This window comes from Chiloscyllium plagiosum, unplaced genomic scaffold (assembly GCF_037043375.1).
Source record: "Chiloscyllium plagiosum isolate Xiang-an unplaced genomic scaffold, Cpla_swu_hap1 HiC_scaffold_3, whole genome shotgun sequence".
In the NCBI taxonomy this organism is placed as follows: domain Eukaryota; kingdom Metazoa; phylum Chordata; class Chondrichthyes; order Orectolobiformes; family Hemiscylliidae; genus Chiloscyllium; species Chiloscyllium plagiosum.
Window position 1 is genome coordinate 7,863,804 of NW_028270141.1, and position 23,084 is coordinate 7,886,887.

Consider the following 23,084-nt stretch of genomic DNA (forward strand, 5'->3'; position numbering starts at 1 on the left):
GTTCAGAATCAGAAACATTGCTGGCCACGCCAACATCCCATAAAAGAGTTTAACAAGTTTGGTAGGTTAGCTACAGGCTATTGTATAAAAGAACCACAGATGAGACTTTTAATAATATGGGATGATACGAAATCAATAAATAAATCGATTTTATTACAGTCGGAAACTATTTCAAATGTGAGAAAGGGGTGAGTGAATTTTGCAGCTTTGATTTCATTCCCGTCCAGCAGAGGAGTTAACCCCCCAAAACACACCTGATGTTCAACATGGACTCCATCCCCCGTGGGCCAACGGTGTTTGCTTGAGTAGGTGCCCAGTTGCTCCCCCGGCTGCCTCTGGAAGAAATAACCCACAGTGGCGTCGTCTTGGGATCGGCCGCTGAGAGGGGGCTGGACTCCAGGGTTGCTGGACACCACAGTTGGGGTAGCACCAGGACCCAGAGTGGCGCCAGCCACAGCGGCACTCAGCACCATCCCACTGCCCGAAGGAGCACCCCCTCCGCTACTTCCTCCGCCTCCAAGCATCATCCGCGCCGAGTCCTGCTGCCAGGCCACTTCATTCATACTCAGGAGCACACATGGAGGTATATTCATTCCACAGGAACCTATACAAGAGCAAGAAATCATTGCATCAGTCGAGAGGCAAAAAGCACCTCCACCCCAAAACGCCACATTTCCACAGACCATCATCACACTCTCCTCCAACCACTCTCTCGTCTCCCCCCGGGCCCCACCAACCACTTCCCCCCCCCTCCATCTCTCCTCTTCATTGCCTACCCTCTCGCACCATCTTTACCCCTCTTTCACTGACTCCTCTCCTCCCACCACCTTTTCCCACATACCAACAGTCCTCACCTCCAACCCATCTCCCCCCTTCACACCCCTCTGCCACCTTAGTTCCTCCTCATACCCACAACTCCCCTCGCTCTACATCTATCTCCCAAAGCTCCTTCTCCCCTCCTCCAACCACCCTCTTCCCCACTCCTCTACCAGCCCTCTTACGCACCCCCCTCACACCCCGTCTCCACTGCTCCAGCCCCTCCTTCTCCCCGAACCCCTCCACTCCGGTCCCCCCACTTCTGCCTCCCCCTCCACTCCGGTCCCCCCACTTCTGCCTCCCCCTCCACTCCAGTCCCCCCACTTCTGCCTCCCCCTCCACTCCGGTCCCCCCACCTCTGCCTTCCCCTCCACTCCCCCCCACCTCTGCCTTCCCCTCCACTCCTGTCCCCCCCAATCGCTGCCTCCCCTTCCACTCCTGCCCCCCCCACCTCTGCCTACCCTTCCTTCATCCATCGCCCCATTTCTCCCACCCCAGCTTCCCCCATCTCTCCCTCCATCATTTCTCCCTCCCCTCGCTTCCCTCAGCTCCCCATCATCCCTCAACTCCTTCCTTCCCATTCCCCATTTCTCCTGCCCCCGCTCCCCAATCTGTGTCCCCCCCACTCCCCGAACTCTGCCTCAAACTCCTTCCCCTCCCGCCCCCCATTTCTCCCATGAGTGGCTTCCCCCACCTCTCCTTCCGCCACTTCTCCGCCTCCCCTCAATTGTCCCTTGCCTCCCTCACCCACCTCTCCCTCCCCTTGCACCCACTTCTCTCCCTGCCATCTCCCCCTCCCTTCAACCACCAACCCCACCCACTCTGCCCCGTCCAGTTCATACTGACCTCGTCCTCATTCCGCTCCACTCCTTCCTATTCCCCTCAATCCTCTCCCCCAACCCCCCTCCTCCTCCCGCGGGTCCTCTCCCCCAACCCCCTCCTCCTCCCGCGGGTCCTCTCCCCCAACCCCCCCTCCTCCTCCCGCGGGTCCTCTCCCCCAACCCCCCCTCCTCCTCCCGCGGGCCCTCTCCCCCAACCCCCCCTCCTCCTCCCGCGGGTCCTCTCCCCCAACCCCCCTCCTCCTCCCGCGGGTCCTCTCCCCCAACCCCCCTCCTCCTCCCGCGGGTCCTCTCCCCCAACCCCCCTCCTCCTCCCGCGGACCCTCTCCCCCAAACCCCCCCCCCTCAACCCCTGACCCCCCTGTTCTCGGGGGCCCTCTCCCCCAACCCCCCCCCCTGACCCCCCTGTTCTCGGGGGCCCTCTCCCCCAACCCCCCCCCCTCACCCCCCTGTTCTCGGGGGCCCTCTCCCCCAACCCCCCCCCCCTCACCCCCCTGTTCTCGGGGGCCCTCTCCCCCAACCCCCCCCCCTCACCCCCCTGTTCTCGGGGGCCCTCTCCCCCACACACTCTGACTGTGGGCGGTAGCAGCGGCGAGCGGCCCGGCTCTGGGGCCCGCTCCTCTTTCTCGATCTTTTGTGTGGCTCCGACATTATTTTGTTTATTAAGACGCGCTCTCTCTCGGCCGATGTTTGGCGCTCAGTTCTCGGGGCCCGAGAGCCGACTCATACTCACGGGCTCGGGTTAATGTAGGTGGTCTTCCGGGGCTTTCTCTCCGTTTTTTTGTTCCGACAAAAACTCAGCGCCTTCCCCACAACAACATGGCGGCGATTAGCGTCCCCGCGCTCAGCCTCCAGCCCCGCCCCCTTCCCAGGATCCCTCGCCCCATCTGGCCACGCCCTCAGTTTCCCCTTCCCAGTCTCCCTCCCGGCCCCGCCCCCTTCCCAGTCTCCCTCCCGGCCCCGCCCCCTTCCCAGTTTCCCTCTCGGCCCCGCCCCCTTCCCAGTTTCCCTCTCGGTCCCGCCCCCTTCCCAGTTTCCCTCTTCCCTCCCGGCCCCGCCCCCTTCCCAGTTTCCCCCTCCCCCTCCATCCATCACTTCCCTCGCCCCTCTCCCTGTTTCCTTTTCCCTCCCCCTTGCAGGTCCTTGCCCCGCCCTCTCCCTCAGACGCCCTTCCCCGCCCCCACCATCATTTCCCTTGCCCCCTCTCGGCCCGGCCCCTGTCTCAGTAACTCCGGACACGCCCCTCGCACTCCCTCGCCCACCCCCCCCCCTCGACCCCCCAACACTAACCGCCCCCAAGTTCTTCCTGCCCCCATTACCATCAATCCTGGCTTCGCGTGGTATGAGATGGAACAGGGATTTCGTACTGCGGGCCCTGGGGTTAGACATGGGGGTATAGGGAGCACTGGGGCATGTCATGGGGTATAGGGCACACTGGGACAGGGCAGTGGGGGCACTGGGGCAGGGCATAGGGAGCACTGGGGCATGTCATGGGGTATAGGGCGCACTGGGACATGTCATGGGGTATAGGGCGCACTGGGGCAATGGGGTTAGGCATGGGGGTATAGGGAGCACTGGGACAGGGCAATGGGGGCACTGGGGCAGGGCAATAGGGAGCACTGGGACATGTCATGGGGCTTGTAGGGAGCACTGAGACAGGGCATCATGGGCACTGGGATAGGGCATAGGGGATATAGGGAGCACTGGATAGGGCATCATGTGCACTGGCATAGGGGTTTTGAGAGCATTGGGACAGGGCATTGGGGGGCATGGGGACTGGGAGAGGGCATAGGGGGCACGGACATGGTATGGGGTATAGGGAGCACTGGGACAGAGCATCACGGGCACTGACTAGGGCATAGGGGTATAGGGTGAACTGTAGGGCATCAGGGGCATGGAGTAGGGCATGGGGGCACGGGGCTATGGGGAAACACTGGGATAGGCTATCAGGGGTTGGGCATGGAATTTATTGGGGACACTGGGACAGGGCATTGGGCTCTGGGGTAAGGCATGGGTGTTATAGGAAGCACTGGGACAGGGCACTGGGGTGTATAGGGAGCACTAGGACAGGGCATCAGGATTGTGCATGGTGTTATGTGGGTCGACTGGAATAGGGCATCAGGAGCACTGGGATAGGGCATCAGGAGGCACTGGGATAGGAACCTGAGAAGGGTACTGGAGACATGGTAAGGGCAATAGCATGGGGAGCGCACTGGGGGGGATGACACAGGTGCTGGGACTTGGGGAGGACACTGGAGTCATAAGAAGGCACTTGGGGTGTGGAGACAAACACTGAGAAAACTGGGCACAAAGTAAGAAGAATTTTTAGGGGCAGACTCACCATCCATAGTTAGTCATGATTCGGAGATTCCGGTGTTGGACTGGGGTGTACAAAGTTAAAAATCACACAACACCAGGTTATAGTCCAACAGGTTTAATTGGAAGCACACTAGCTTTCGGAGCGACACTAATTCATCAGGTGATTGTGGAGGGCTCGATCGTAACACAGAATTTATAGCAAAAATTTGCAGTGTGATGTAACTGAAATTATACATTGAAGAATTGATTGTCTGTTAACATCCATAGTTAAGTACTGAAAGATATCAAAGATAGTACTAACCTTAAATAAACATTGTATAATTGAGCATAAATAGTTCGTAGATCAGAAGATTGGACCTAAGTTTTGAGAAGGTTTGGATCTAATATTTAAAAAAGCAAAGTATTAAAAAGATTAATAAGGTGCAAAAATTTTGAGTATGAGAAAGTTTGCCAAAACTATTGAAATAGTTATGAAAAAAAAGATATTTAAGAAAAGAGTTAACAAAGTATTGGTCTTCAGTAGAAAGAATACAAGTAACATCCAGGAAATAGCTGTAAATCAGGAATTGAACAAGAGGCGGAAAACACAAAAATTACAATTAAGTAGCATTGAGTAAATTGTTGAAATTCTGAGTTGATAAGCCTCCAGGTCCTGAGAAAATTCATCTTAAGGTCTGAAAAGAAGTAGCTATTGAGATAGTTGATAATGCTCGTTTTAGTTTTCCAAAACCCAATAGATTTGCGAAGATTCTATTAGATTTGAAATTGCTGATGAAACTCCGTTTTCAAAAAAAAGGCAGAAATCAGGAAAATATAGGCCAATTAGCTGAATGTCTGTCATCAGGAAAATATTAGAAGCTATTATTATAAGATATTATATCAGGGCACTTCGATCAGTTCAAGGTAATCAGACAGAGCCAACATGATTTTGTCAAAGGGAAGTCAAGTTTATCAAATTTATTGGAATTCTTTGAAGCAGTACTGTGGATTAAGGGGAACCAGTGCATGTATTGTACTTAGGTTTTCAGAAGGCATTTAATAAGGTGACACATCAAAGATTTTTGCAGTAAATAGGAGCTCATGGTGTTGGGCATAACATGGATAGAAGAGTGGCTTTCAAACAGATAGCAGAAAGTGGCAATAAATGGGACTTTTTGAGATTGACAGGATGTGTTACAGGTGGTCTGCCATCAGGTTCAACGTTGACACCTCAATTTTTTATAATTTATATAAATGATTTGGATGAAGGGATCAAAGGTATGGTAGCTAAATTTGCTGAAGACACAAAATTAGATAGGAAAGTGAAACAGGAAAATAACAAGGACTTTAACAAAGTGTTATAGACAGGTTAAGTGAATGGGCAGAGATCTAGCAAATGAAGAACAATGTGGAGAAGCATAAAAGTGACCATTTCGGCAGAAAGAATAAAAAGAAGCATTTTCTCTAAACGGTGAGAGATTGCAGAGCTCCAAGCTGCAGAGGGAACCGTGTATCCGAGTGCATAAATTGTAGTTTAGTGTGCAGGTACAATAACCAATCAGGAAAGCCAATAGACTGTATTGTTTCATTTTGAGGGTAATTAAATGCATGAGTAGAGAGATTATGCTTCTGTTATACAAGAGGTTTGGGAGACCACATCAGAGAACTGTATACAGTACTTGTCACCATACAATGGAATGATATTAATGCGTTGGGAGCAGTTCAGAGAAAGTTTGCTAGACTAATACCCGGACAGAATGGATTGCCTCATGAAAGAGGCTATATCCTCTGGGGTTCAGAAGAGTCAGTCCTTAAAGATCGACAAGGCCGTTTATGTGTAGAACCACAGGAGATGGGTGAGATACTAAACAAGCATTTTGTGTCAGTATTTACTGTAGAGAAGGACATGGAAGCTAGAGAGCTTGGGAAATAAACAGTGATATCTTAAAAAATGTCCATATTAAGAAGAGGAGGTGTTGGAAGTCTTAAAATGCATTAAGGTAGATAAATCCTCAGGAGCTGACCAAGTGTTCCCCTGAACTTTGGAGGAAAGCCAGGGAAGTAATTCCTGGGCCTGTTGCTGAAACCTGCTAAAAACCAGGCATAAGGCCTTCAGATCAGGAAACCTACTCAAATATAAAGAATCCAAGTATGACCTTCGCAGAGCCATTAAGACAGGCAAGGACCAATATTGATTCAAACTAGAGACCCAGACAGACACCCGGCGACTATGGCAAGGACTGAATGACATCACAGGTTCTAAAAAGAGACAGTGCAAGACAGTAGACGATGACATATCCCTCCCAGATCATCTCAACGCCTTCTCTGCTCGCTTTAAGCAGAATTTCGGCAGGGAGGTAACACCTATTCCGACAAGTCCTGACAAATTTATCCCAACAGTCACTGCATCTGAGGTCAGATCAGTTTTCCTTCTTGTGAATCCAAGGAAAGCGATGGGACCAGATGGAGTACCAGGCCGTGCACTGAGAGCATGCGCCGATCAACTGGCAGAGGTCTTCTCAGACATCTTCAACCTCTCCCTGCAGCAGGCCACTGTCCCTGCCTGTTTCAAGAGGGTCCCGGTGCCTAAGAAGGCTCAAGCAGCATGTCTCAATGACTACCGTCCAATAGCCCTAACCTCAGTGGTCATGAAGTGCTTTGAAGGCTGGTCATGGCATTAATCAACTCCAGCATCCCCACAACACTTGATCCACTCCAATTTGCCTATCGGACCAACAGATCCATGTCAGATGCCATATCACTTGCCCTTCACTCCTCCTAGAATATCTTGACACCAAGAACTGCTACATAAGAATCCTACTCAGTGACTACAGTTCAGCCTTCAACACTATTATCCCCTCGAGACTGATTAAACTTAGTGATCTCAGACTAAGTCCCACTCTCTGCGACTGGATCCTCAGTTTCCTGACCCACAGGCCACAATCAGTGAAAATTGGGGACAATATTTTGTCGTCACTAACACTCAACACTGGAGCCCCCCAGTGGTGCGTACTCTGCCTCCTACTGTACTCACTGTATACCCATGACTGCGTCACCAAATACCAGACTAATGCCATTTACAAGTTCGCTGATGACACCACCATAGTCGGTGGAATCTCAGATGGCGACAAAACAGACTACTGACGGGAGGTAGAAGACCTGGAAAAATAGTGCACTGAGAATAACCTAGCTCTCAATGTTAGCAAAACCAGGGAACTCATTATTGACTTTCAGCGGGATGTTACTCATGCCCCCCTATACATTAACAGCACAGAGGTGGAACGAGTTGAAGGTGTCCAGCTCCTGGGAGTGGTCATCCACAACAAGCTTTCTTGGCCTCTTCATGTGGACGCATTGGTTACAAAGGCCCAACAACATCTCTTCTGCCTCAGGCAGCTGAGGAAATTTGGCGTGACAGTGAATACCCCTGCAAATACCCCTGCCATCGAGAGCGTTCTAACTGGATTTATCACTACCTGGTATGGCAACTATACCATTCAAGATCAGAGACGGTTACAGAAAGTGGTGAACTTGGCCTGGACAATCACAAAGGCCAACCTCCTATCTATAGAATCCATCTACCAGGTCCACTGTCAAGGAAAGGCCAGCAGCATTCTCAAAAATCCATCCCACCCTGGCAATGCTTTTCTACAACCTCTATCATCAGGGAGAAGGTGAACACACTCACCAGCCAGTTTTGTAACAGTTTCTACCCGACTGTTTAGAATACTGAATGGACTCACAAACTCTTAACTTTTGCCCATACCTGTGTTTTTGTTTTTGCCGCTGTTTACCTATTATTTACTGTCTATACTACTTAATGCAATCTGACTGTATTGCTCGCAAGATAAAGCTTTTCACTGTGCCTCGGTACACGTGACAATAAAGTTAATTCAATTTAATATTTATATAATTGATGGCTACAGGTGAGATGCCGGAAGACTGGAGGTTGACCAATGTGGTGCCATTGTTTAAGAAAGCTGTGAGGAAAAGCTAGGGAACTATAGACTGGTGAACCTTACATCAGTGGTTGATAAGTTGTTGGAGGGGATTTTGAGAGACAGAATTTACAGACATTCGGAAAGACATGGACTGATTTGGGATAGTCAGCATGGCTTTGTGCATGGGAAATTGTGTCTCTCTGACTTGATTGATATTTTTTGAAGAGGTGACAAAGAAGATTGATGAAGCGGTTGATGTTGTCTATAAGAACTTCACTAAAGTATTTGACAAGGTTTCGCATGTTAAGCTGATTAGTAAGATTAGATCACATGGGATCCAAGGGAAGTTAGCCTTGAAAATTGGCTTGAAGGTAGGAGATAGGGAGTGGTGGAGAGATGTTTTTCAGGCTGGAGGCCTTTGATCAGCAGTGTACTGCAAGGATTGGTGTTGGGTCCATTGCTTTTCGTCATATTATGTAAATGATTTGTATGTGAACGTAGGAGGTATGGTTAGTAATTTTGCAGATAATACCAATAGTCAATAGACAATAGGTGCAGGAGGAGGCCATTCAGCCCTTCGAGCCTGCACCGCCATTCAATATAATCATGGCTGATCATTCCTAATCAGTATCCTGTTCCTGCCTTATCTCCATATCTCTTGATTCCACTATCTTTGAGAGCTCTATCCAACTCTTTCTTAAATGAATCCAGAGAGTGGGCCTCCACTGCCCTCTGGGTGAAGAAGTTTCTCCTGAGCTCTGTCCTAAATAGTAATAGGTGGTTTAGTGAACAGTGAAGAAGGTTACCTCAGAGTACAATGGGACCTTAATCAGATGGACCGATGGTGTGGAGTGGCAGATTGAGCTTAATTTAGATAAATTTTGAGGTGTTGCATTTTGGTAAGGCAAACCAGGGCAGGACTTATACAGTTGATAGTAGTGCCCTGGGAAGTGTTGCTGAACAAAGACCTTGGGGTGCAGGTACAAAATTCATTAAAAGTGGAGTCACGGGTAACAGGATGGTGAAGAAGGCATTTGGCACATGTGCCTCCATTGGTCATAACAAAGTTAGAATGCCATATTGCAGCTGCACAGGAAATTCATGAGATCACTTTTGGAATACTGCATTCAATTCTGGTCACCCTGCTATAGGAAGGATTTTGTTCAACTTGAGAGTGTGCAGAAACAATTTACAGGGATTTTGCTGGGGACTGGAGGGATTGAGTTGTCAGGAGAGGCTGAATAGGCTGAGGCTCTTTCCCTGGAGCATCAAAGACTAAGGGGTGACTTTATGGAGGTTCATGAAATCATGAGGGGCATGGATAGGGTAAATATCCAGATGTATTTCCTGGGGTGGGAGAGTCCAAAATTAGATGACACAGGTTTAAAATGAGATGGGGAAAGATTTAAAAAGGATTTGAAGGGTAACTTTTTCTCACAAAGGGTGGTGTGTGTCTGAAACAAGCTGTCACAGGAAGTGGTGGAAGCTGGTATGATTGCAACATTTAAAAGACATTTGGATGGGTATATGAATAAGAATGGTTTAGAGGGATCTGGGCCAAATGGTGGCAACTGGGACTCGGTCTGATTAGGATTTCTGATCTGGGCCAAATGGTGGCAACCGGGACTCGGTCTGATTAGGATTTCTGGTCAGTGCAGACAGACTTGGAATGAAAAGTCTGTCTCCATGCTGTATAAAGGTAAAAACAATGACTGCAGATGCTGGAAACCCGATGCTGGAAAAGTGGATTTTACTGCTCCTCGGATGCTGCCTGAACTGCTGTGCTTTTCCAGCACCACTCTACTCCAGAATCCATGCTGTATAACTCCATACAAGACCCTAAGGGGCTTTATCACATTGTTCTGAAAAGGGTGATTTCTCTCATGGGAGAATATGGAACTAGAGGTCAGAGTTTAAAAATAAGGGTTTGCACATTTGAGACAGAGATGAGGATTTTTCTTTTGTCCCAGAGGGCAGAGTGTTTCTGGAATTCCTTTCCTCAAAGGTTAGTGGATACAGAATCTTTCTTTTAAGGCACAGGGAAGTGGATTGTTGGTTACCAAGGGCATGAAAAGTTACCAGGATATCCAGGAATGTACAGTTGAGGTTAATATCAGATCAGCCATGATCTTATTGAAGAACAGAGCAGTCTCAAAGGTCTGAATGGCCTTCTCTTTGTTTCCTTGTTCGTATGTTTCTCTCCGCTCACTAAGAACCCACTGCACTGGCATAGGGATGAGACCCAACTGTTCATGCACACAACACCTCACTCAGTCACTCACCTCACTCAATCATCTCACAGACTCACTCATCTCACTCATTCACTGAGAACCCATTGCAGTGGCACAGGAACAGTGGTAAGAGGAGGTCCTATGCAATACCTCCATGCCAGCTGACCAAATTTCAGTCTGTGGGGCTGATATGCTACAAAATGTTGTTTGAAGAATGAAAAAGGGAATGCAACCTCACAGGAACTGCATAAATATGGAAAATGGACTCTTCAAGGCCTTAGAAATTGCAAGCAGCCTGCCTGTCCATGAATGATCTCAATCTTCTATTACGCAGGATTGCTGTGTACAAAACTCTTCTTCCCTCCTCAATGGAAAGGGGAAGAAACGTCCGTAGAGATGGTTTCACAGGAGGAGACATGACTGTAACACAAAGAATAAGGCAGGCTAACGTTGCAAGCTTCAGTTCCACTGCACTGACAGAGGGAGAGGCTGTGGCAAGGTACAGTCACATTGCATCATCAAAAGGAGAGGCTTGTAAGCAGAATGCCAGGCCAAGTGTACTCGTCACAATCATCTCAGAAATGTAACTGGTCAAATCATTTCATTATGACAGTTACAAATCCAGATGTTCAAATCCATCACGGAAGTAAACCATCCATTGACTCAATTTATACTTCTCCCAGCCTCGGGAAGGCAGCCAAAATCATTAAAAAACCCTCCTATCCCGGATATAATCTCTTCCAACCTCTTCTGTTGGGCAGAAAGTACAAAAGCTTAAACACACACACCAACAGATTCAAGAACATCTTCTTACCCAGTGTTCGAAGATTTCTGAATGGACCTCTCAAATTTTAAATTTAATGTTGATTTCACTCTTTGTGCACTTTCTCTGCAGCTGTAACATTGTATTCTTCGCTCCGTTCAATTAGCCTAATACACTTTTGCATGGTGTGTTCTGCCTGTGCTCCATGCAAAGCAAAACTTTTCCCTGTACCTAGGCACATGTGACAATAATAAATCAAACCAAATCAAAATTAAAAATCTCTCATTTGTTCATAATTATACAATGTACAGTTCCTTGATTTTGTCAGCTATACCACAAGTATCTGAAATTTATTTTAAAACCACGAGACTAGCTGCCTTTGAGGTTAATATAAATTATATTTCGAACCCAGTTCTGGCAGAAGTTGTATTGGATTTGAAACATTAACTCTGGTTCTCTCTCCATAGATGCTGAGTTTCTCCAGAATCTGCAGTGTTTTATTATTATTAATATATATCATGTTTGTTTTCAACAATGATGATTTTAGTCTGCAAAAAGATTTGAAGGTGATTTTCCTCCAAAGGAATATAGATAAATATTGGCTCTTTATATATACGCCTCTTTACGTATACATAAAGATCACATCAAAATAGGTTACATTTCTAACAAAAATTAGCATGGCTTAATAAAACTTTAAACATTATTAAAGTATTTGTTGGAATAACAGCACTTACAGTTTAAATTGAAAGTTGTGGAATATTTGCAGTGCATTTCAATTCCAGTTGCCTTTAATCCAGACCTGGGCATTTTACGGCCTGCGGGCCATATCTGGCCCTTTGTTTGTTCCTGTCCAGCCCACATGAGGGCAATCTTAAATTAGAACATAAGTGAAAAAGTAGTTATGCCATGCACGCAATACAACTATGTTGCTTTTGGTTTGAAAAGGATGCTTTTTTTATTTACTTATGGATGCACATGCATGTGTATGTGCATGCGTGAACAGCTAAAAGTGATGCTTGCTGGCTAGCCCTCAAAATGTCAACTCACGCCAAGACAAGTTATGTCATATCCCACAAAATCGCCAGAAACAGTAAACCATTTTCTGATGGAGAGTTTACTAAGGAGTGCTTGTTGGACTCTGCAGAACTAATATGCCCGGAGAATGTGCCCCTCTCCCAACGCACTGTAACGAGAAGGATTGGGGACATCGTGAGAAATGTGGAGCTTCAGCTGCAGCACAGAGCGGTCAACTTTGACTTTTTTTTTCCTTGGCTTTGGATGAGAGCTGCGACATACGTGACACAGCCCAGCTACTCATCTTCGTACGTGGGATAACTACGGACTTTAAAATGACGCAGGAGCTGGCAGCCATACAGTCAATGAAAGGAACAACAACTGGTAATGATTTGTTCACGGAGGTAAATGCATTTTTGGACACGGGACTAAAATGGGGCAAGCTGGCGGGTGTGACAACGGATGGTTGTCTAAATCTAATGGGAAAAAATGTTGGACTCTTAAAGACAGAAATTGACCCTGAACAGAAATTGGTATTTTTCCATTGTATTATACATCAGGAAGTGTTGTGTAAGTCAGTGTTAAAAAATAACCAAGTGGTTGATGTTGTAACTAAAATAGTTAACTTCATCAGGGCAAGAGCTTTGAATCACAGGCAGTTTGTTGCACTTTTGGAGGAAAATGAGACTGAACATCGTGACATAGGCTACCACACAGCTGTCAGGTGGCTCAGCCTGGGCAAAATGCTGAAAAGTGTATGGGACCTGAGAGAAGAGATTCAAGATTTCTGTGTGAAGAAAGGAAATGGCATTCCACAGCTTTCAGATGCAAACTGAATTGCAGACCTTGGTTTTGCTGTTGATGTGACTGCACTTATGAATGAACTAAATGTGAAACTGCAGTGCAAGGACCTTTTTGTGCATGAAATGTACAACTTGGTGAAGGCTTTTATGAGAAAGTTGCAGCTTCTCTCAAGCCAAATGGAGGACAACATTCTCACCCACTTGCCAATACTGAAGGAAGCAGCACCTTCAGATGATCACCTCCACAGGTACTCATCTATGTTAGAAGCACTGCATGGTGAATTTTCAAAGTGATTTCAAGACTTTAAAATGGTTGAGAATGAAATGCACATGATTTTTTTCCCCATTTACATGCAATGTGGAGAATGTACCTAGTGATGTTCAGCTTGAACTCATTGACCTGCAGTCTGACATACTTCTGGCACAGTAGGTTAGTCTCTGCTTGATTTTTACTCTTCCCTCAAAGAGGAGAACTTTCCACACATGAGGTAGCATGCTCAGAAGATTCTAGTCCTCTTTGGATCTATATTTGCGAACAAACATTCTCAGTGATGAAGCTCAACAAATCCAAATACAGATCCTCTATCACTGATGATTACCTCTCAGCTGTCCTTCGCATATTCACCATAGACATTCAACCAGATTTCAGTGCACTTGTTCAAGCCCAAAACAGACTGGATTTTTCTCACTAAACAAGTAAAATGAATTTAAAAACATCAAAAGCATTTATTGCTTTTTGTATAGAGTTGTTTGTTGTTTGTAATACTGCACAATAATGAAACAACTTTTCATTATTGGTTTGTGAGGTTAACATGTTAAAAATAAAATGAAATACTGAAATTATTGTTTTTACTGTTTATTTCTTCTATATTTGACCTACTCCACAATTTCATATCTTTATTGTAACAGAATATCCTTATTCTTTTGATTATAAGTTTCAGTGCAAAACTATATAATTTAGTACTTTTTACAATGGCAGAAAATTAATACTGAGCAGAATTATGTTCAACTTATTATTGGTTTGGCCCTCCAACACAACTCAGGTTTCTCATGTGGCCCCTTGGAAGAATTAATTGCCCACCCCTGCTTTAATCTGTTGTAATGTGCTTCTTGAACACATCAAACAAATTGAATTGAATTGAGTGATTTATTGTCACTTGTATTTCGGGGAAAATACAGTGAAAAGCTTCAAGTGTCACCACTCTCCAACATAGGGCGGCACGGTGGCTCAGTGGTTAGCACTTCTGCCTCACAGCACCAGGGTCCCAGGTTCAAGTCTGACCTCGGGCGACTGTTTGTGTGGAGTTTGCACATTCTCCCCGCGTCAGTGTGGGTTTCCTCCGGGTGCTCCGGTTTCCTCCCACAGTCACAAAGATGTGCAGGTTAGGTGAATTGGTCATGCTAAATTGCCTATAGTGATCTTTCAGAGGGAAATGGGACTGGGTGGGTTACTCTTCGGAGGGTCGGTGTGGACTTGTTGGGCCAACGGGCCTGTTTCCACACTGTAGGGAACCTAATCTAACATCATTTTGAATAACTTAAAAAATAATAAAAAGATATAACTGAAAGAGAGTCCATCTTTGTTCTTTATCCGCTTCTCCGGTTCAAAGCTTCACCCCACTGCTGCCCCTCTGGACCTGCCCATGTTGAAGTTGCCACATTTCAGGTGCCATCTGCTGCTGCTGGACACAAACCTCTGCCATCAATGCCAATGTCCCTCCGCTAGTGCTGGAACCAACAAAGTTGGAGTCACTACTCCCCAGGAGCCATTTCTTGCCACTGGCCCCGCCTCACCGCTGCCAGGGCTGGACCCACTAACATCACTGTCACTTTTTGGGTGGAGTTGTCCTTAGATAAACTACAACTTCCATTCCTTTGTTTGTGCAGTTGGGCTTTGTTGGCTCATAGTCCACATATTTTTATGTGGAGTACATCTTGAACTTGTATCCACTCAGAAATTGACTATTGAGATCTGGCAGGATGATGTTCACCTCAACTTGCATTAATTTGGCATCATTAATGCGTAAAATATTCCAAGGCACTTGACGATTAAGATTGCAAGGAAACCACATGCAGAGGTGGAAGGGAGAGATTTGGAGGGAAGACTGAAAATTGGATGAGTTGTCAAAGTTTAATGAAGGTGTTACAAAACTGGGATTGTGACTCTAGATGGTACAAATGGTGGTAAGGGAGCAGTGGGCATACACACAGAAGGTTACAATGAGAAAAATGAAGTAATGGATAAAATCAGGGTACCTAGCGGGCATGAGGTATCGGTTTAACATTTAATCCAAAATATGGCAGGCTGAACTCTTGGCTAAGGTTAGTTTTGTTGCGTTTCACAAGGGTTTTTTTTCTCTCTGTGATGCCTAATGAAATTTCTCACTATCTTACTAATTCAGCCTAGATAATTAGGTTCCCCAATCCCCTGACATTCCCTCTCATCAGAATCTAAACCTATTGTAACACCTGCTGTAACCAGAACAACTCGTCAGTCATGGTCAAATGGGCAAACACCTGGCCGATGAATGTCAATGCACAGAAATGCGAGGTAAAGCATTTTGGGAGAACAACCACAGAAAGACAATCCATGCTCAATGGTACAACTTTGAGGAGAGTACAGAATCAGAGGGACCTCAGGGTTTACATGCATGATTCTCTGAAGATGTCTGGGCAAGCTGAAATAGTTGTTAACAAACTTTATAGGATTCTTGGGTTTATAAATAGTGGCAACATGTATAAAAGCAATAAAGTGATGCTAGATCTCTAGTAATCATTAATCAGACTACATTTAGATATCGTGTTTAGTTCTAGGAATCTTATTTAAGGAAGGAAACCCTTTTGAGAGTTCAAAGAAGATTTACTAGAATGATACCAGGAATGAAGGATTTTTGATACAGGGAAAAATAAGAGAAATAGAACTTATTCTGCTCAGACCAGAGGAGATTAAGATGTGACCTTATTGAGGTGTTCAAATCAAGAACAATTTTGACATTCTGTTTCCACGAGTTGGTACGTAAGTTAACAATTACAGTTACAAGTTCAAGGTTTTCAGCAAGAGATGAGAAAAAGCATCTTGACACAGAAAGTTGTTAGGATTTGAAATGCACTGCCTGCCAGAGTGGTGGAGGCAGTTTCCATGGCAGGGTTCAAAAGAGAGCTGGATGTATATTTGAAAGGGATGAATTTAAGGGCCTACAGAGATAGGCCTGGAAAATGGGACTAACTGGCTGGCTCTTTCGGGAGCTGGTACAGACTCTAGGTTGAATGGTTTTCTTAACTGTAAAATTCTAGGATTCTTTGCTTCATTCTGATGAACGACGAGCATCCCTGGTGACCGTGCCATCTTTAAAAGCCAGCTGTGTACCTAGATAAACACTAGCAATGCAAACCAGCCCTGCTCAGCAATGAAGGGCAAAATGGTGCCATAATTCTCTGACAGAGACCTTAGATTAGATTCCCTACAGTGCGGAAACAGCCTTCGGTCCAACAAGTCCACATTGACCCTCCGAAGAGGAGCCCACCCAGACCCATTTCCATACATTTACCCCTAACACTACGGGTAATTCAGCATGTCCAATTCACCTAACCTGCACATCTTTGGACTGCAAGAGGAAACCTAAGCAGACATGGGGAGAATGTGCAAACTCCACATAAACAGTTGCCCAAGGCAGGAATTGAACCTGGGTCCTTGGCACTGTGAGGCAGCCGTGCTAACTACTGAGCCATCATGGTATCCTGGAGGAGGGATTGGTGCAGAGGAAGGCTGTCCTCTTCACAGTGGACCAGCAGAGCAGTGCTGGACCCTGGCAGCCTGATCTGAGTTTGTCACCCAGATCATTGCTGTTGCTTTATTTTGGAGGAATGGCCAACAGTATCAGTGAAATTCAATGACCTTCCCTGCACCACCAGAGTAAGAGTCAGCCTACTGCCTCTGCTACGTGGTACCCGCTCTTCTGGCTGCATTAGTTGTACTCCCCAGGCTGACCACTGTGGAGCCACAGGACTCAGAATGACCCACTCTGTGGACTGCAAAGGACACTGACAGAGGACACCCCAACTGAAAGCCAGTCTGCAAGCAATACCCTGGACTGGCACTGGAGACTGTTGGGACCCCATCACAGCCCTCATGTTTTTTGGTGAGGGCTATTCTCCACAGAGTTTGCGAGATGACAGCTTGGTCAAATGGCGTGTTGCTGGGTAAATGACTGGCACATAGCATAAGTGTATGATTGGTGCAGCACGGTGCTGTATGTTAATATTTCTGTCTCCTTCGTTATGGACAGCTGACCAGTGAGGCAAGTTGCCTGGTCACACGACTACATTAACACGCAAGATGATGACACTGTGAGCATCTGGGTAAGACACTGCAACAACAAGTGAGCAACCCAGAAATCCATAATCTGGGCACATGTTCCTGCAGCAGCGTTTCAAGGCTAACCACCAGTGTACCCTTCAATGCAAAGTCTCAACTTCTTAAGCCTCCTGTAAGTGTTCAGAGAAGTGCTGCAAGGGATTGTCAAATGCCAATGTCTATGAATGAGGGGTGGCTGTGGCTGCAACTCCAGGATCATACTCTGAGATGATGCTGCTCACTCAGCAACACTAAGATTCTGAGTAGCTAGCTGCAAGCTGAAATGTCAAAAACAAAAATTGCTGGAGATCACAGCAGGTCAGGCAGGATTCATGGAGAGAGAATAAGCTAATGTTTTGAGTCCACATGATGTAGAAAGTTGCTTATTAATGAGGCAAGATGTATGTTTAACAAGCAATATCCCCTCCAATAGCTAACTCTCTGGTACCCAGTGAAAATTTCACCTCCATGACTGGAGCCGAATTAAAACATACAGCGGCATGTTACTGATGTTGAGATAAGCCTCACCGGACTCCTCACGTGATTCTGCCACATTTCTGACCAGAGTCCAGATTCGTCCAGGCACTGTTAGGATCCTGCCTGGTATCTTTAACAATTCCACTGTCTATCAGTTATTTACAGATATGGCATTGATTTTTGCAGACAACCCATGGAGTAGGATATGAACATAAGAACTAAGAGCAGGAGTAGGCAATTCAGCCCCTCGAGCCTGCTCTGCCATTAAACCCAATTCCGACTGATCTCAGCCTCAACTCCACTTCTCTGCCTGCTCCACATAAGCCTTTAGGCCATTTCTAACTAAAAATCTATCTCCTCTTTCAATTTATTCATTGTCCCAGTGTCCTGGACAGAATGGATGTTGGGAAGATGTTTCCATTGGTAGGAGAGACTAGGACCTGAGGGCAAAGCCTTAGAGTAACGGAGATAAGGAGAAACTTCTTCTGCCAGAGAGTGGGGAATCTCTGGAATTCATTGCCACAGGAGGTTGTTTGAGGCCGGGCCATTGAGTATATTCAAGACTAAGATAGATAGATTCTTGAGTATCAAGTAGATTAAGGTTTACGGGAAGAAAGCAGGAGAATGGAGTTGAGAAACTTATCAGCCAAGAGTGAATGGTGGAACAGACTCAATAGGCTGAATGGCTAATCTCTGCTCCTGCGTCTTATGGTCATATGGTAGTGAATTCCACAGATTCACATTCCTTTGAGAGAAGTCATTTCTCCTCATCTTTGTTTTAAATTTTCTCCCATTGGCCTAAAACAATGACTTCTTGTTAAAATCCCTGCAGTGTGAAAACAGGCCATTTGGCCTGGCAAGTCTACACCAACCGTCCGAAGTCTAGCTCACCCAGACCCATACCCCTATTGTGTTACTCCACACTCCTGTTGACAAATGCACCTAACCTATAGGTCCCTGAACACTATGGGAAATTTAGCATGCCCAGTTCACCTAACTTGCACATCTTTGGACTGTGGGAGGAAACCAGAGCACCCAGAGGAACCCACACAGACACAGGGACAATGTGCAAACTCCACATAGACAGTAGCCCGAGGGTGGAATCGAACCTGGGTCCCTGGTACTTTGAGGCAGCAGTGCTAACCACTCTCCTAAGATTGTTCTTGATTATGCCACTAAGGAAACATTTTCTGTATGTCTACTTTGTCAATACCTTTTTGTGACTAACGTCCCTCAATTATATCTCCTCTCCTCCTTCAAAATACAGCAAATATAGGCCTAAACTGTCAAACTCTTCATCTCTGGAATTAATCTAGTCAACCTCCTCTGAACTGCCTCCAGTTTCTTTCCTCAAATAGGGTAACTATATGCCAGATATAGTCTCACCAATACCAATTGTAACAAGACTTCCTTGCTTTTATATTCAATTTTGTTTGCAGTGAATGCCAAAATTCCATTTTACCTCCTAATTCCTTGCTGTACTTCATATAGTCTTCTACGATTCATGCAAGATACCCAGATCCCTCTGCACCAAAATACTCTGAAGTTTCTCTTCATTTGGATTGTAAGTTGCCTTTTCACTCTTCTGACCATAATGAATAACCTCTCACCTTTCCACATTATACTCCATCTGCCAAATTTTGGCCTATTCACCTAACCTACTGATAACCATATGCAAATATTTTGTTTCTTCATTGCAACATACTTTCTCACTAATTTCACTGTCATCTGCAAAGTTGTCTATGGGACATTCTATCCCTGCATCAAAGTCATTAATATAGATTGTAAATACAGGCAGCTCTTTCATAACGCGATGCTTGCATTCTTGTACAACCACGCACTATAAAATAAATCATGCTTTAGGAGCAGTGCTTAAAGTGTTGGAGATATAATTGTGTTGCAGCCAACGCTAATTTTAAAGGTTCGTGTTTTAGAAATAGTGCCTCAATTGGCCAATCGCATTATAGCGAATCCATATTAACGAAATGCACGTTGTAACAGAACGACTAGGGCCTGAGGGACCTCACTTGTTATAGCTTGCCAAAAAAGACTGATTTATTCTGACTCTCTGCTTTCTATTGGTTAGCCAATCCTTTAACCAAGATAATATATTACTGTCAACCCCTTGTAGTCTTACCTTGTATATTAAACTTTTGTGCAGCTCCTGACCAAATGCCTTGTGGAAGTCCAGATAATATTACATCTTCAGGATTCCCATTATCCATTTTGTTTGTTATTACTTGAAAGATTCTAGCAAATTAGTCAACCCACAATTTACCCTTCATAAGATCCTGATTCTACTGGGTTGTGTTTTGACTTTCCCGATGTCCCATTACTACTTCCCTAAAAATAGACTCCAATAACATCCTAATGACAGGCGTTAACTAACTGGTCTATAGTTTTATACTTTCTGCCTCCCTCCCGTTTTTGAATACATTGCATTAATTGTATGACACTTTGATCTTTTACTTTAACTTCTGTGTCCTGTGATCCTGATCCTGATTAAGGAGCAGCGCTCGAATGCTTGTACTTTTAAATGAACCTGTTGGACTATAACCCCATATTATGTGATTTTTAACTTTGCCCTTTTTGAATAAGGGTGTTACATTGGCATTTTTACAATCCACTGGATCCTTTCCAAAATCCAGGAAATTTTGGAATATTATAACCAATGCATCTACTATTCCTATTTCCACATCCTTTAAGAACATGGGATATAGATCATCAGGTGCTGGGGACCTGGCTGTCATTAATCCCAATACCTTGCTCAGTATCTTTTCCCTAACGATGGCAATAAACACACAATGTTTTGGATCAAGAGATGAGTGTGTTCCTAACTGGAGACACGACTGACCCTTCTCATCTAATGGGATGCTGCTAGTGTGGATGGTGCGGCTCAATCCAGGAGTTCCTGCCTACAATGGCAAATTAAATCAGTGAGAAGTTCAGTCTTTGTGGTAGGATTGAAGATGATGTTATTTCACTTCCCAGATCTGAGCTGAGTAGAGTTGAGGAAGGCTGGCTGACAGCAAAGAATCCGTTGAGATGTTGAACAAAATGGTGGAGAGATGGAGCTAGGTATCATCAGGATCACATGAAAAAAGACCTTAATGGGGCTACATGAGCTGCTCCAAGCCAGAAAATCAGCCATAGACCATTCAAAAAGTAGAGATGTTGCCTAACTAAATGTCCTTAATTTACTTGTAAATATTATGTTCTGGTTATATTATCGTGTAACAAAGGCTCCTTTATTTTAAGTTATGGCAACCTTCAAAGAGACCGTCAGTTAGTAGCTGCCAGGACCCAACAGAGAGACTGCACTAATCGTATAATACTGATCTGCACCTCATAAGAAGTGAGTAGAATGGTATTAATAAGTCATAAAACTATAATAGATTTCAAATCCCAAATGAGGACAATTCTATTTGACAATATAAAATCCAGCTCCTGTAATGTTGGCTCTAGCAAACAATATGTTTGTGCTTTTTATGTGCACTTTTTCCCACAAATTGCATGATGTAATGATTTTTACTTGTAGAACTAAAAAATAAACCTTTTCATGGATCAAGGAAACATTATTGGCTAAAAACCATTTCACAAAACAGCAAACAAGCATTTAACATATTTGTGAAATGCACAACTGTGTCAACCAACTTACTGGAAGATTTTTGTGACCAATATTGATTTTCTCTGGTAAGTCACCAGTCCCAAACCACAAAAACTTGGAGAATACAATGCACTTGTAAATTAACTAATATCAATGCAGGTTAAAAATATGGAAATATATTCTTATTCAATAGTTCTCAAAAATTTTCTTTATCCACAAAATGAGAGATCACTGTTCCTTAGCAATTTAGCGATTAGATTTTGCTGCAGTAGTCATTCTTTTATTTGGACTTTCTCTATTGATAGTGTTGGACTTTAGACAAGCGATTATCTTCCAAAATCAATGACAGTGTGTCATTCAAAAGGCAGGCAATGTGCTGACAAGGTAATGAGGCACCACTTGGCTTCTAACTACCAATGATTCGACAGTTATCAAGCATTATACCTAACACTTATCTACTAAGATTCCCTTTTAGAGAATGATATCAATTTCAGTTCAACAGAGATCTATTTACCCAATGTGTTTGGGCTCATGCTCTCTACTGTACTCAGATTTGTCAACTTTTCTGTGTCATTTTTTTCTGTTTATCTGACTCCTTCTGAAATATTTCTATTGGCATAACTTCATAGCATTTGTGGTGATCTATGCCATATTCTAATAGGGAATGTTTCTTTGGGTTAATATGCTTTTGTAAATCTTTGTACAGTCCAGAAATCCACATTTTTTTTGTGCACAGATCCAAGACCCACGACTGTAGAATCCCTACAGTGTGGAAGTGGGCCATTCAGCCCATCAAGTCCATACCAACCCTCTGAAGATCATCCCTTCCAGATTCATGACACCCCCCCCCAACCACCCTATATCTGTAACCTTGCATTTACCTTAACTAACTCTGGACACTATGCGCAATTTAGCAAGGCCAGTCCATCTAACCTGAACATCTTTGGACTGTGGGAGGAAACCAGAAAAAACTGATGGAGGCATGGGGAGAATGTGCAAACTCAACAAAAATAGTCATCCAAGGTTGGAACTGAATCTGGGTCTCTGGTACTGTATGGCAGCAGTGCTAGCCACTGAGCCACTGTGCCGCCCTGAAAAAGGACCGAAAATAAACAGTTGTCTTCTACAAACCAAAACATAATAAAATAATGTATCAACACCCAGCATTGAAAAAATCTATCACCCTATCTTTTAGTGAGAAGGCTACAAAAAACATAATGTTCCTCTTACTGTCAATTAGTAGAATAGAACATCTAATAGAATTTCATGGGTCCATGTGAGAGGTGAAACAAGAGTTACTGTTTGTCTGAAGAAGGGCTCATGCCGAAACGTCGATTCTCCTGCTCCTTGGATGCTGCCTGACCTGCTGCGCTTTTCCAGCATCACATTTTCAGCTCTGATCTCTAGCATCTGCAGTCCTCACTTTCTCCTTACTGTTTGTCTAGCCAGCATTTGACTGAATGGGGCATCAAGAAAATGTGTACAACTGAAATCTCTGTGAATCGAGGTAAAGCTGTGTGGTTAGGGTCATACCGAGCAGAAAGGTAAAAGGTTGTGGTTTTTGGAGGCCTGTTATGTTTTACCCTGAGATATCACTGCACTGGTTTCTTGGAAAAGTGCAACCAATAACTTCCAGTTAATTCATCAATACCTGACCCTCCAAAGCAAAGGCAGAAGTGAAGGCGTTCACTGGTGCACAATATTTAATATTTGACAGATCTTGTAACAAGGTGAAAGTGAGTACTGCAGATGCTGGAGAATCAAGAGTGTGGTGCTGGAAAAGCACAGCAGTCAGGCAGCATCCGAGGAGCAGGAAGATCGACGTTTTGGGCAAAAACCCTTCATCAGGAATGAGGCTGGGAGCCTTGAGGGTGGAGAGATAAATGGAAGGGGGGTGGGGCTGGGGAGGAGGTAGCTGACAGTGCAGTAGGTGGATGGAGG

At 45.0% G+C, this 23,084-nt stretch overlaps 1 protein-coding gene across 8 annotated transcripts in view; it reads right to left on the reverse strand.

Moving 5' to 3' along the window:
* LOC122540667 (pumilio homolog 2-like) overlaps nt 1-2,990 on the reverse strand; it is a 111,772-nt gene extending 108,782 nt beyond the window's left edge. For 6 of the 8 annotated variants that reach the window (XM_087977296.1, XM_087977306.1, XM_043676783.2 and 3 more), the window contains exon 1: nt 255-604. In XM_087977296.1, coding sequence (XP_087833422.1) covers nt 255-593 — 339 coding nt within the window. In that variant the 5' untranslated portion in view covers nt 594-604. Of the gene's footprint in view, nt 1-254; nt 605-2,388; nt 2,491-2,974 lie in introns of those variants that run through there. The other 2 variants (XM_087977299.1, XM_087977300.1) reach the window with 2 other exon arrangements.
* Nucleotides 2,991-23,084: the final 20,094 nt, after the last annotated feature.